Raw genomic sequence first — 15,955 nt, forward strand, 5'->3', positions numbered from 1 at the left:
TCTTTATTCAACCTCAAATACTATGTAACTATGTAATTCTTATTTTTCCATATTACTAAAGTGGTCTGATCAGACCACTTGTATGAAACGAGCGGCGGCAGCTCCACAATGTACATTCAGCTCTGCTTGTCCGGAGCCGGGCTGAATGTACTTTAAAACTACTCGCCCGGCACCCGAAACTGCATGTCCCGGGCGTTGGGCGATAGGAATTCCACACCCCTGTAATTAAACACTACCAGAAGAGGAGAGGGCTATGTTGCGGCAAGTGGGAGGAGGAAATGTGGCTGTGCTGGGGAATCTACTCTTCATACAGTGGATGAATTTAAAGGCACATTGCAAGTGCATAAAAAATCATTTATGGAAAGGAAAAACACTGCAAGTAAAAAATTAAAATATTTGATTCTTCTGTGCTTTTACCTGCATTTTAAAAAAAGTTGGTGACAGGGTCTATTTGAGGTTGCATAAATGTATTAGTTATTTATTTTAGATTCTGTTGCTGTTTGCTGCTCTTCTGTCTGCCTCTTATGAGATAAGATATAGCCCAATCATCCTAAAGCTGGGTATACACTGGTAGATTTTTTGTACAAACGTTCATATGAAAAATGTTGTCACAACATTTGATAATTTCGTTTGATTATAACATTTTCCCAAAGGAAAACCACATTCACTGTTAGAGTTTCGTTCTTTTTCCATCCTGCTCCTTTGATTTTTTTCTGTCACTACAGTTGAAATCGATTTTCGATTTGACCCCATTAGCTATTAGAAAATTGAACAAACATTCTGAAAATGTTTTTTTTAAACAAAATTCTAACCGTGTGTGCCCAGCTTAAGTGATGCTGAGATCGCATGCTTTGCATGTGATTTGGGGGCCATTTATACATTAAACTAAGTCTTAAGGTAATCATACACCTATCAATTATCATTCGGAAATCGTCCACCAATGGTCTTTCGAACAATAATCGATGAGTTGATGGGAACCCAATGAAAATCGATGGATTAGTGGCGTTTTCATTTGAAACAAATCTCAACAAGAACACTGCACATGCGCAAACAAAAATCTGTTCTGTCGGTCGACGAAATTCGGTAGATTAGTATTGCTAACGAACGATTATCGAAACGACATTGGTCTGTGCATGATGGGCTATTTGAGCCAGAATTGAACGAGGGCCCTTAGCAGCAACGAAAATTCCCGAATGAAAATCGCAGAGTGTATGGCCAGCTTTAGATTTGACATACATTTGCTGATTTTCCAGAACATCTATGAAGGATTCATTTAAAATTTAGTGACCCAAGCAACCATCAGAACATTCTAGGTACATATTCAATTACAAATAATAGAAATAGGATTTACGTGTAGGAAAATCGTTTATGCTGTTGATGAAAAGCTCAAAAGTTTACAACAAGACTGCAAAGTTTATGGCCAGGCTGCAGTCTTTTAGACAATATTTAACATTTCCATCACTTTCCAGCCCCACTAATTCAATACCCATTGGTTCAATTGTTGTTTCACAGTTGTTAGGGACCGGTCACCAGATGATTAAAATTGGATTGGAAATCAATCAACATATCTTTTCACTGGCACTACAGTGGTTTTGATTCTTTTTCACTACAGTTATGATCTTTTGTTTTTGTGTTACTGGGAAACAAATTAATTCAAGGGTAGCAGATTGCTCTGGTAAACGTTTATGGCAATCATGAAAACTAACTAAAGAAGCTGCAAGGGAAATGCTAGCATAAGGGCAGTAAAGTCTGTGAGCATCTAAACACTAGTAGGGTTATTCACAAAAGGGCGGAGAGTTTGGAGAAGGCCGGAGAAGTGAACAATCTAGGACAACGTAGTTGAACTGGAAAGTGAGCTGAATTGGAACATTTTTCCAAATCAGCAATTTTGGCCTAGATTGTTCACTTCTCCTGCCTTCTCCAAACTCTTCACCCTTTTGTGAATAACCTTGTAGATCTTGTTTGTCAGGAGACAATATAATAGTCCTTATATATAACTCAATTATATGGTAGTTCTACATGAAATGATCCAATCTATGCATATAATGATGCTCATTTTGGCTCCTCATAAAACAGACACCCAACACAATGTTTATAGTTTTTAAGGAATAAAGTCTAAATACCATGATCACCTTCTCCAAGCTGCTCAGCAATCTTCGAATAATCGGAGCCTCCCACCACTCCAATCTGTACTCTTTGTCGGAGCTTCTGTAAAAATATGTCCACCTCGGGGTCCACTTTCTGCGGGAAGAATGAAAGGTTTGAAATAACTTTTTATTTTCACTCAATTGTTTTCATGTATCTGCATATAACTTGGCTTTTGATTGTTTACCTGTTATAGTAAAGGAATGCAAAAAGAAATGCTTTATTGTGGCAGGATCAGCAAACTTCATGGATGACCTTGGTAGAGCTCAACTCCACCAAAAAGTCACAGATTTGCACGAATCGCAAGATAATAACAAGATAATTTTCCATCTATTTAAAGAGACCCTATCACTAGACCATTTATTTCAACAAAAATATTTTCATAAGCATATACAATAAATTGCCAAAAGTATTGGGACGCCTGCCTTTACACGCACATGAACTTTAATGGCATCCCAGTCTTAGTCCGAAGGGTTAAATATTGAGTTGGCCCACCCTTTGCAGCTATAACAGCTTTACTCTTCTGGGAAGGCTGTCCACAAGGTTTGGGAGTGTGTCTATGGGAATGTTTGACTATTCTTCCAGAAGCGCATTTGTGAGGTCAGGTACTGATGTTGGACAAGGTCTGGCTCGCATTCTCTGCTCTAATTTATCCCAAAGGTGTTCTATCCAGTTGAGGTCAGGACTCTGTGCAGGCCGGTCAAGTTCCTCCACCCCAAACTCATCAATGTCTTTATGGACCTTGCTTTATGCAGAGGGCACCTGCAGTTTTCCATCAGGTCCCCTCTAGTGATTGAAAGCAGCAGAGGGCGGGTGCAATAGCTAGTTTGCTATTGGCTATTGCAAATTGAAATATCCAATAGGAATGTAGCTATGCATTCCAATGCTTTTTTTTTTTGTTCTGATGTCAGCCAACCGCTCCGATATCAGAAAATAAAAAAAATACAACAGAGCAGGGAAAGGTTTTTTTTTATTTTGACCGCAGCAGAACCGCCCGGCCAGTAGAAAACAGTTGGGCGGAGCTAGCTGTCACTGCTAGCTCCGCCCAATAATTTTATATTCTTTTTTTTTAAACTTTAAAAACTATTTTCTATTCTGCTCGATACCACAGAGGTATCAAGCAGAATTCCCGAGCTGAATTCTTCTCGGCGGCATTCGGCTATTCACTCACTGCTGTTCGGCATCTATGAGAATAAGCCGAACAGCAGCAAGTAGCCTGCCGGAGGTTCGGCTCAGCCGATCCAGATGTTGGATCGGCTGAGTTGAACTCCTTCTGCACTTAGGGTCGGCCGAACATGCTGAGCATGTTCGGCCAACCCGAAGCCACGCAAAGCCACCCGATGTACGCCTGATTTCAGCCGATATATGGCTGAAATCAGCCGTACAAGCCTGAAAGTGAATAGACGAACAGTGTTCGGCTCACTTCACTTGGGGTCAGTTGTTCACTCGGCTGCCCTCGGCAGCTTAGTGAATAGACCCCACAGTATCTCCCAAACGTCCCTCCTGTCGACCCAAATCCCTCTGTCCCTCTTTCTTCCTCAGTTGTCCCTCTTTTTTGTCTGATGCACAGATATCTAGAAAAAGGTAAAATGGAACTACCAAAAGTGTTATTATGCACTAAAACCTATATCTTATCTCCTCATTTATCTTGTTTGCCATTTCGAAAATGCAGTAAAATGGAAAGATAATTGTGGAAAAAAAAAAACATTTTAAATGGTATACATAAATAGATGTATAGTTTATTTGTATATTTAATTATCATCTCATCTTTCACCCAGTTATGTGTCCATAGCCATTGTATGATATCATTCTGATCAACCTCAATTCAGTAGGATCGAGGATATATTTTTGCTAAGTAATGTGTATTTTTGTTACGGTTTTACAAAGATGTTTATTGTACTTGGCTCAGAACAGCAAAGGTATGCATGGCCTGTAGAGACAGGGTCCATGTCCAAAATGATTTCATGTATGGCTGTACACATCGTTTTGTTTTTTTTGTGAGTAAACATATGTTTTTGCCGTAACGTGTGCGTGTGGTGTGGGAGTTTTACTAATAGGACAATGAAAAGATACAAAAGATGCTAATAATGTATGTTTTTCATGAAGATGCACACTCTGTTTTTCTGTTACCTGTCTCAATCAGACCATAGGAGATTTGCCACGCCTATTAAAGTGATCCAATCAGGTGATTTTGACAAGATTGATAGCAATCCACATTCTCCGTATTAGCAATATTAACATGATTGTCCATAGTTCTGTGTAAAACAGGGGCTCAGTTATGAAATGTAAGGGCAGCACAGTAGCTTATTGGTTAGTACTTCTGGCTTGCACCACTGGGATCCTTGGTATGAATCCTTATCAGTTGCTATCTGCATGAAGTTTGCATTTTCTGCATGTGTTTGTGTGCGTTTCCTTCAGGTACTCCAGTTTCTTCCCACACTCCCTCATGCTGGTGGGTTAATTGGTTAGTGTCTAAATTGTCTCTAGTATGCAGGGCCATCCCTATAATGAGGCAGCCTCAGATGGCATCTCATGTGGAGGTCAGAGTGCTTAGCAACCTGTGATGCTCTATCCGGTGTCCCACTTAGCTCACTGATGTCAACGGTTTCTAGGAGCTGAATGGGATGCTCCAGCTGGTGTCAACCAATGATGTCAGTGAGCTGGGCGGGATGCCGGACAGAGGTGCCGTGCACTCCCCTCAAGTAGCCAATACCCGCCCAGACCTGCACCGCCGACACTCAGCACCACTGCTCCACCCAGCTGGACCTGCACCGCCGACACCCAGCACTGTCCCCCAGCCTCCCCCTTCTGGCTTGCACCACCAGCAACCTCAGGCGTTGAGAATTGTAGGGATGCCCTTGCTAGTATGTGTGCATGTAAAGATTGGGAGATGGGAATCTTAGATTGTAAGCTTCTTCAGGGCAGGGACTGATGTGAATGTACAGTGTGAAAAGCGCTGCGAAAATTGATGGTGCTATATAAACTGCCTGTGATGCATGCAGTTCCTGGTGGTATATATTATGTGTGGCACCAGGTCTCAGATTTGTAAGAGCAATGTATTCAAAGGCATTTGGTTAACCTCATTTCTCTGGCATGGGTGCAGTGAGTGCCATCAATCTGGACAACACAAAAGACAAGCAAGGTGTCAGCAGGGGTTGAATGTTGCAGCTCCTGCAGTTTCTGACACACATGCCTTTACTGAGAATTTAGTTCTGGGAAATTAAAATGTCTTAGAAAGAGTGTTTTTTTTCAAGGTAATTGTAGGTTTTGCAGCAATGTCAGTTACCCGAAGAAATGATCCTTCTTTCCAATACTAAAGCCTTGTTAAAGGTTATCTATGGTCAAAAACGAAAAATAATGTATATTGAATGTACAGTATAATTAATTATATGTATTTCTATATTGAAACCTTCTAATAACCATATCTAGGGGTTTGTAAACTTACTTGTTGATATAGGATGTACTTCTTTAATGGACTGACACAATTTCACTTAGCCCTCTGAACTACAACGCAACATCTGAGCAATGTAACATTGTCATTGTGTCAGCAACCCTCACCTCCTGCGCATGCGCCAAGTCCAGTTCTCCGTACTGTTCGGAGAACACTTACGTGCATGTGCGTAACACGCAGGAAAACGCGCCAAATGGCGCACCGGAAGTGACACGCTTAATCAGGTTACTTCCCTATTTAAACCCGGCCTACACACCTACAGATTGCTGGATTGTCTTCAGCCCCCGTGTCCTTCGAATTCCTCTGTCCCTTTGAATTACCTGTCTCCTGGAATTGACCTGAATATTGCCTTTGACTACTCTTGCCTGCAGCCTGCCCCCGACCTCGGATTGATTACTGGACTTGCCTCTGCCTCATCCCTTTGTGCCGTTTATGCTCTCTTGGTTTGACCTCGGCTTGATCGACCTTGAATTCCGGATTGTCCCAGTTCTGCTACAGAACCAACCTTCAACTTGCACGGTATAACACCACCGGCACCTGTGCCACTCGTTGTCTGCCAGGGCTCCGTCTCCACCTCCAGAGTCCTCAAGACACGAGGTGCAAGGGAAGCCTCCTCACACAGTCAGTCTCCAACCAGGTACGTGACACATTGCTTGCTGGAAGCAATGCATTATGGGCTATGTAGTCTTGAGAAATGGAGATTGCATCACATCAAGCAGCAGGGAAAGAGACACAAAGCACACAGGGAATCCAGGAAGTTGTTGAAAGTGATGGTCAGTAGACATGTGCGATTCGTTTCGTCCCGAATCGAAATTCGGACGAATTTTCGGAAATTCGGACATTCGGATGTATCCGAATTCCGAATTACAGACATAACGAATGCAAACGAATCCGAATTTCCATTTCCGAAATTCGGTAGCGTTAGTACGAACGTTCGTTTTGTTTTCTGTTCTTATTCGTTTCTTATTCGTTTCGTTCGTTGGAGCAAAGTGACATTAGAGAAGGAGAAAAATATTTTTTCCCCCTCAAATGTCACTTTTGCTGCAAACGAACGAACGAACGAAACGAATAAGAAACGAATAAGAACAGAAAACGAAACGAACGTTCGTACTAACGCTACCGAATTTCGTCCGAATCCGAATTCCGAATCCGAATTGACTTTCACACCCGAATCCTGAAAAACGAAATAACACAAATCTGAATTTAAAATGAAACGAAACTAAACAAATTTTTTGGCAGTGCACATGTCTAATGGGCAGCACTCACTACATAAAAGGAATGTTTTCAAGTAAGCTTTGATTGCGTTATTAATAACAACTGCAGTATGTATTCCTATTACGATGCTGATGTTATAACAGGATAGTATATGCTTTGACCTTACAACTCCTTTAAAAAAAAAAAGAAAATACATAATGAACCAGCACAACTGTCGGGGCTGTATATTCTGGTCACATAAAGTACACCCTTTAGTAGACTTGTGCAATTTGTTTCGTTCCGAATTGAAAATCGGACTAATTTTTGGAAATTCAGACATTCAGAATTAAATAATAACAAATCTGAACATATCTGAATCTTCATTCGGAATGAACTTGAATGAATGAGTGATTATGTTAGCTCTGCTTCCAAATAGCATTTGGGAGCAGAGCTGCTAATATTGACAGTCCTGTTCCCGAATGTCAACAAATGGGCGGAAAAAGTCCAGCGATGTCACGACTTGCTCCACCCCTTTGTTGACATTCGGGTCAGAGCTGTCACTTTGCAGCAATGTTCGTCGGGATCGGACAAGTCGGCGTCCGTCATCCACCATGATTGACGTAGATATACATCGCTGGACGACGTGATTGACCTTTGGATTACATTGATGGACAGTTTAAAAAAAAAATAGAATTAACAAAAACCTTTGTTGTGTTTTTTTTTTTTTTACAGTATGGTGTGTTTATTTACAATTTGGGTGTTTATTTGGTGAATAAATAGTAGCGACTACTCCTTACTTATTAACGAGGGGGGGGGTGATTCAGGAAAAGCCACCCTGCCTGCAGACCTCCACAACCACCAAGCCGGAGTTGTGGTGAAGAGGCCCATTTCCTCATCGACCTGTGGACAAGGTGCTTTTCCAGGGGGTACGCCCGGCAAAGCCCCCTCCCCATGTTGAGGGCGTGTGGTCTGGTATGGTGGAAGAGGGGTGGCGCATGATCGTCCCTTCCCCTTTGCTGCTCTGCCAGGCTGCTGCCCAGATTATGGGTCTGGTAAGGGATTTTAGGGGGGACCTCATGCTTTTTTTTTCTTTTTTCTTTTAGCTTGGGGAGACCCCACGGTTTTTTTTTTTAATTGTTTCTGTGGACTGTCAAAAGTTAAAAATAAAAATGTCACTTTTTTTTTCTAATGTTACTTTGCTGCAACAAAAATGCGTTTGTAATTATGTAACACTAATGAAATAATGAAAATTTCGGATTCGTCCTAATCCGAATCCCTAAACGAATTGACTTTCGGACCCGAATCCCGAAAAACTAAATAACGAAAAATCCAAAACTAAAACACATTGAATTTTTTGCCAGCGCACATGTCTACTCTTTAGTATATTAGTAAAGTGAGAAGTAATAGCAGCATCTTCAGGCTCCAATGGTATCCAAGCACAGTCACACTGGCAAGACACATGCCCCAGCTCCACAACTTTACTCAAGTACTGGTACCTGTAGGGAGCTCGGAGTTGCTCACATGACACAACTTTTCTCACCAATTTGGATTACGGGACAGAAGCTTCCTCTAATAACAACCATGCTTTCTTCTTGCAGGGAGATTGGTCTTGCTTCCGCCACCTCTTGTAGTTTTCTGCTGACAGCCTATAGTGGGTGGGTCTACTGGGTCCCACCCACAGCTCTGCTCTGTGAACAGGTTATGTGCAGCACAGTGATACTGTAACTGCTACTTTAAAAAGTTAATAGCCGGGCTTACAAGAGCCTTTCGTTCACGCAAAGAGAATTTATATCCTATATAAGGAATCATAAAATTGTTATGTTGGAGTTCAGCTCTAAACAGTTTGTGTGGAATGCTTCAACTAAATGTCAATATAACAAAACAATTATAGCCATGCCTTACTATATAAAACCTAAAGAGTGTACCTTTATAAAGATAACATGGTGAATAAAAACAAGATAATGGGTAGGTCAGAGGTTGGGTGTTATGGTAGACAATGCATCAGATTAGTACTATTCACAACATGTTTTTATGTACCAGCAGAATAGCAATAATTAACTCAGAAACAGCTGTTTTGTTTTATCAGATATCACTAGCTTGCAGCTTGAATTATTGCTTCTTCTAAATTACAAATGGTCAATGTTCATGAGATCATGTCAGTCTCAGACAGAACATGGCAACTTCTAATGATCTGACAGAGGGTGATGTAATCTCATGTACAGTACCACATACTGTAGGAAGCCATTTTGGAAAACTTTCTAATCCTGTGGTGATCACATATGAGAGCTTGGAGCTGGTAAGTAGTGGGTCCCACAATGCTAGAGGTCTCCTTTGGTTGATCCAAACTTGTCAACCAAATGCTGCCGTTCAGTCAATGCTGACCTTCTTCTAAAAATGCCAGCTGTCTGGCTATCTCGTACTTCAATGTTTTCTGCATTATTGATCTGGTTTAAGTATGTAGCAAGTTAGGAAAAAGCAAATGACTGAGAAAGTGCTCAAAGTCAATGGATTAGCTTGACAGACAAGCCTCAACCAGAAGCAGAAGTCAGCAAAGATAGCCTACACATTTCCAGACCTGGCACCATAGGTAGGCATTGGAAGCACAGCAGTGCCCAACCAGCCAGCCACACACAAACAGACCAACCTGTAATAATGAGATGTAATAAAACAAATGTTAAAGCCTGTCTCCAGGCAAAAAAAAAGTACCTTTTTAAGGAAGCAGGGATTATGTAAGCAAATCTGAATAACTAAATGTACCGAGCTAAAACAATGATCAGATATAAAGAGTAAAATAAATTTTAAAAAAGTGACTCAAACAAATGTCAGTGAAAAAAATCAATCAGGTGTAAAGTCTTTAAATCTTCATAAATCCGCGAAAGATGTCCAAATATAGCAATAGTGATGAATATTACTTGTTCCTTCACCAAATGCACCACGTGCACCACACCAGATATAGGGGTGCTCACCTTATTGATAGACCCCAGCAAGAGGTCAAACCAGGCAATTCCCTTCTTAACCAGGGGAGGGGGCCCTCAGCTCCAATCGCTCACAGATGTCCTCCAATAGTTTGCTGGTCTGATTAAACCATTTATGAAGATTTAAAGACTTTACACCTGATTGATTTTTTTCACTGACATTTGTTTGAGTCACTTTTTAAAAAATTTTTTTACTCTTTATATCTGATCATTGTTTTAGCTCGGCACATTTAGTTATTCATTTTTCACGTATACACACTCACAGTGGGTGTACATTCCAGTGCCTTGTAGCTGTTGGCTTGCTTATTGGCGCAGTTCATTTTCTATATTTTATGTAAGCAAATCTGCTTTACTCCAACCCCTAGAAAACAAAAAGCGCTGCAGTGATGGGGTAGCCCCACTGCAAGGGTATTTTTTTTGTTTACATGGAGATGAGCTTTAACTTTTCGTCTTCATGTCCCTTGATGTCAATCTAACAAATATTAAATGACGAGATAGTCAGGAAGAAGGGGAAGTTGGCTTTCACTTCCCAGCAGGTGTTCATAAATATAGGAGACCTGACAAGTGAAGAAGGCCATTAGGCCCACATGTATCTCACTGGCAGCAGGTATACAGTATTTTATTTTTTTCCTCTCATAGTATGTTTATTGTTGCAATGCACTTCCACCCTTTTGTCAGTGTCTGGAGCCAACTTTGGATATTTCTCTCAGTACAGGTTTGCATCACAAAGCTAACAAATTTATGTTTCCTGTATAGGTTTTCAATAATGTGCAATAAACATATAATCATGGGTTACATCAGTAAAATTGACAAAATGTTGGCCTTGCAGAAAACACAGACTAATGGGGGCAATCGTTCCAGGGGATTTTCTGAAAGATATAGGAATGCAGCAGGTGCTCCAACCTTTCAGTACCCACCCTAAAGATCAGGATCCAAGTGTTAGAAACATTATGCAAGTTTAATGGTAAATGGTGAGTTGAAGTTAAGAAATGCAGTGCTGTTGAGCAGATCTAAGTACATCTATGTGTATATATGCTGACTGTAAAACATTAAATGTTTATAGTTACCCAAGTATTTATATTAAGGGCCGGTTCACACCATATCCAACTTACTAACTGTTGCCGCAACGCACTGGATCGCATAAACCAAGCCTCCCGTGTTCTTGGGCGGGAGAGGTCGTGGTGGTGCAATTTATGTCGATGGGACCGCAGACAGCCTCCCGCCCACAGTGCTATCACCCGTAACACAATGCGTGGTACAGCAATGCCCGCGGTCCGGTGCGATCACAAAAAATTGTGCATGCAGTATTTTTTGCAATCGCACCGGACCACGGGCATTGCTGTACTATGGCCTTTTCAAGTACGTGGACTTTTTTGTGTTTTGTAGCTCAATTCTGGTACGAATATTAGACAAGTGAAGTATAATGGAAAGAGAAGTATTACTTTAGGGCCATTTCACAGAAGTGCAATGCCAATATATTGGGAAGATAGTTGGTAGAGTAGGGGAGGTACGTTAGTGTCAATATAGTGGGTGAGATCAATAATAATTCACTGTTAGCATATCCAGCTCTAAAAGGTATACAGAGATTTATATAATTATGCAAATTGTTCATAGACTGAAACGGGGTCCATTAGGAGGGTACCATCTGGGCCAGATATTCTAGCAATATTAACTGTGATTGCTTTTTCCCTAGCCAAGCCAACAAGCAGCCATTTTCTCCCCTTGCATAAACATACACTAGGCATGGTGTAACAGGTTTTTTTCCTAGTTGCAGATATACATAGAAGTAAAGTTTTCCTAAAACCTATTTGCAAGGCATCATAAGTTGGGGAATTTTGTGTTTGTATGTTTTCATGCAGAGGATCGGTCTTCAAGTTATTTAGCCCTGTTCTCTGCTTCAGCTATATCCAGGGCCGGATTTACCATTAGGCATAGTAGCTCCAAACCCAACAGTGCCTACAGGAAGCGCTAGCTTCGGCAAATGCAGGGGAAGGACCCCAGCGCTGTGTAAGGCTGCCCTGTAAAATGCCTGTCTGATGCGGACAGGTATTTAGAGCAGCCTTACGTGATGCAGGTCCTTCTCTGCATATGTTAAAGCTGGCAGGTCCCGCAGCAGGTAAGGGTGCCGCTTCAGGCTAAACAGATTTCCATTCAAGCTTACAGGCGCACGAAGTGAAAACCTGGCCCTGGCTAAATCTGATTTTAAAATGCTTACAGACTTTGCCAATAATTGATTGATATTGTCCCTGGATAAATGCTTTGGATGTCCCCCAAGTCATATTAGATGGAGCATTGTCAGAATTGAATGACCAGTACTCCAGTAACATGGTCTTAATTATTTGAGGTTCCACCCAAAGATCTGAAATGCAGTATCTAGATAGTGTCCATATCCCGTCCCTTGCAAGAATAAGTTGTTGATGACATATCTGGCATGGCAGGATGGAGATCCTCTGAATTTTGGGACGCATAGTATTGCACCACATAAAATATGTCAATGCAAGATATTTTTTTATGAGAAGCAGAGTGGCATGTACTGCACAGCATATGCTCGAAGTACTAGGATGTTTACATCTCCAGGCATCTGTCAATTTTAGCGCATCAGGCCATTTAAAGAGGCCTGAGATTTCTGCATTGTCCAGAGTAAGTTTGTCCAACATGGGATATGGGATAATGTTAAATAAGAATAAATAATTCTATGCAATGTACAAATATTGGCAGGCGTGTGTATATACTGAATATTCTGACCAAGACCAATACCCTACAGCCTAACATGGTGTGTAAAATATCATATTTCCCCCGGGGTCCAGCCTGAGGTCCAAAAGGCAATACGGGAGAGATTTGTGGAGTAAGACATTGACCACCTAGCATAAGATGGCAATATGATAGTGACTGACTCAATGCTTCTTATGACTCAGCATTCTAATACCCAATAGGTGGATTTCTTGAGGCAAATATAGGGCCTATATGATTTGAGAAACTGGAGAACCAGGGAACACTTAATCCTAGATTTCAGTCTGCATCATTCCAGGGGATAACATTAATCCGTTCCATGATCAAAATTAAGTAGTATTTCGCTCCAGTGACTACACCCCGGGCCAGACTAAGCATATAAGATTCAGGTAATTAAACACATGACATAAAAGTGAGACACAATCGCAATGTAGGTGCAGAAAAGTGCTGAAACACAATCAGTTGCGAAGTGTCATTTAAAACAACAAAATATGCCAGTATCACTCACCTCGCATACCCCGGTAAACAGGAGTACGCCTGTATCCTGTCACAGTTACTTACCTATCTGGCTCCAGCAATGGCACCTCCTCTGTCCCCCATGGCCTTGGGAACTTCTGGATCTAAATAGATCCCTGATATCTCCCCTGTGTGCTGAAGGTGGAGGTGAAGGACACAGAATGCCAAAACTACTTTTCCCCTAGCGCTAAGCACCATGCTGACATTCAGTACCTTTAGGATCCATTCATAGTTAAATGAGAACATGGTTAACATGAGACTGACATTCTCCAATCTTTGCCTTAGCATTCTAGATATATTAAAGCCAGCAATAAAACTGGCAAGAGAATGGGTGGGAGCACCACAGTTGTGGCATAGCAAGTCAATACAAGTGAAGCACATTTTGAAGGAGTACAAGTGCTCAAAGACATTCTACATTTAAAGGACATGCCAATGATGGTAATGAAAACAAATAGCAGTTGTGAGTTTGTTTTAAACCTTTGATTGGCATGATATATTACATTCATCATGGGCCATGCAGGAGCAGTAACAGCTATGATGTAGGTAATGTGTCCTGGGAAGTCAGCGTTGAAGTAGATGTAAACCCTAACTAAATGTCATTTAGTTTTCTTAAGCATTGTGTATCATAAACAAGATATTATTTTCACCTTTTTGTCTTCCTTTATTGCATCTCTTTGCTGCTGATCTCCTACAGCCTCGTTACAGCCACTTCCTGCCTACAAGCAGGTGCTTCAGATGGAGACTAAAACTGGCTGTGAAGCTTGTGTGACAGGATGACAATTCAAGAACACAACTAGTAAACAGGGACAGGGTGTTGTCACCGTATAACCAAACGTGTTTGAACAAGAACCTCCATGGCAAGATCATCAGAAAATATTTTAATTAAAGCTGGGTAAAAATAATAACTTTTGCATCTCCTATAATGTATTAAAGCCTATACAAGATTTTAGTAATTGGGTTTACATATATTGTACTTTAGATTGGTTAGGTTATTTCAAGGCATAGTTTGCCTACCAACTTGTAAATGTTTAGCTTTGTGATACGTCACATTCCAGCTCTATAGATCAAGAGCTGACTGATCATGTAACCGCTGACCGCTCAGCTCATGGTCTTCTTCCTGCAGAGAGCGATGCCTGTCAATCATGGCTCCCCGCAGGGATTCCCCCATCCCCTCTTCATTTCTCCAGCACTTATTGGAGGGGCAGACAGGGGAGGGGGCGGGTACAGCTAGCTCTGGTTCTAGAGAGGCAGAGCCAGCTGTCAGCAAATGGTGGACAGTAGCCCACTATATGCTGACTTTGGGTAACTGGAGTACATTAGTAAATGTAGTAGATCATATATTCACTGCCTCCTCTGTAAAATCCTGAAACTTGGAGACAGGTTTGTCCAACTTCTTAAAAACATTTCTGTTAAGTAATGCAAAAAAAAATGCCCATTTATACTACTAGAAATGTTGTATGTGAATAATGAACTGAACTCTCTGCCTCAGCTGACTGTTATCTGTTAGCAATTTCTCCAGCTCTCCCTGTGAACTACAGAACACCAACCCCCTATGTTAAGGAAAAGAGAAGTGTTCTCTAGTCCTAATACACTTCCTGTCTTAGAGTGGCCACACTACTCCCTATTGATACAGTATAGTGAGTGATCATTGACAGTCTAGGACAGAAACGGTGTTAGTGGCGGGATCATCGTGTGAAAATAAAGGATAAGCAGTGTAGAAAAAAGAAAACTAAAGTAGCTACCACATCTATGGACTGGCAAGCTACAGAAATTAAAGCAGAACTCTGGGCAAATCAAATCTTAAGCCTAGCAGTGGGGCTACCCCAACACGGCAAGGGTTAAGTGCTCGTTTTGTCTACAGAGATAAGGTGCCCATACACTGCATGATTCTCGTACGAGAATCGTGCAGTGAGAATCTTACGATTTTCGGCTGCTTTGAATGATGCTCGGGAGACAAATGCCGAACGGGCCAGTGTGCGCACGCGCATACTGCCCGTTTAGCATTGCGGGCATCGGAAGCCCCCCCTCAGGGGGGCGGGCTTGCGATGATCGCAAGTACGATCTGCCTGTCCAAGATGGGCAGATCGTACGTTTTTGTAATTACTTTACAACCATCGCAAGACTAAGGTCTTGCAATGGTTGTAAAGTGTATGGCCACCTTTATTCTCCCCTCACCTGCAATCCCAGCTTGCTCTTAGACCGCTCCATTTATCCTTACTCACCATCCACTCCGGCAGTGTAAGGTCCTGTGAGTCATCATGTGAGGAAGCCGAGGGACATACCATTGCTGGAGTGGAGGAAGAGACAAGCTGGAGGGAGGGGTGTAGGAGCTGGCCAGGATTGTGGTTTGGGTGAGTATGTCTTTGTTATTTTAGCTCCCTAGACAAAACAAGCACTTAACCCTTGCAGTGCAGGGGTAGCCCCACTGCAAGGGTTAAGATTGTATTTGCCCAGAGTTCTGCTTTGAATTTTTGTTGTTGGGTTTAGATACGCTTTCATGTCTTTTTATTTGTTTTTCATTTTTTTCAATCGGTTATAGGGTGACAACTGTCTCCCAAATGTTCTCCTACATTGTCACCATTCTGATGGAGACTATAGGTGGCCATGCCGATACACATTGCACAGATGTAGTCCACCGCTGTCACTATGTCACTATTAGGAAGCCGGTCTACACCAATGATGTTCTGCTGTCACTGAAGCAAATGCATACATAGACATAAGGTGACTAAAGATGAAGAGGCTGCAAGATATTCACAGCACTGAGAGCACTGAAAACAGGATTTTCTGGGGGGGAAAAAAAACACTTTATATGACTGTACTGCAAGGGTTACCTACTCCTTTTGGTCTAGAAAGAAAAATAAAACTGTAATACTTAGCCGATCCTCCAAGCCGGAGGATCCTTGCTCTTAGACCGGTCCTTCCAGCCTCCCCCACCCCCCCCCCC

At 41.7% G+C, this 15,955-nt stretch overlaps 1 protein-coding gene across 1 annotated transcript in view; it reads right to left on the reverse strand.

The window, feature by feature from the left end:
- Nucleotides 1-15,955, reverse strand: part of PMM1 (phosphomannomutase 1) — a 56,396-nt gene that overhangs the window by 39,400 nt on the left and 1,041 nt on the right. Inside the window, exon 2 of the mRNA XM_018563922.1 lies at nt 2,124-2,241. Within this exon, the coding sequence (XP_018419424.1) occupies nt 2,124-2,241 (118 nt within the window). The remainder of the gene's footprint in view (nt 1-2,123; nt 2,242-15,955) is intronic.

Source organism: Nanorana parkeri, unplaced genomic scaffold (genome assembly GCF_000935625.1).
Source record: "Nanorana parkeri isolate BGI_ZX_2015 unplaced genomic scaffold, ASM93562v1 scaffold711, whole genome shotgun sequence".
In the NCBI taxonomy this organism is placed as follows: Eukaryota; Metazoa; Chordata; class Amphibia; order Anura; family Dicroglossidae; genus Nanorana; species Nanorana parkeri.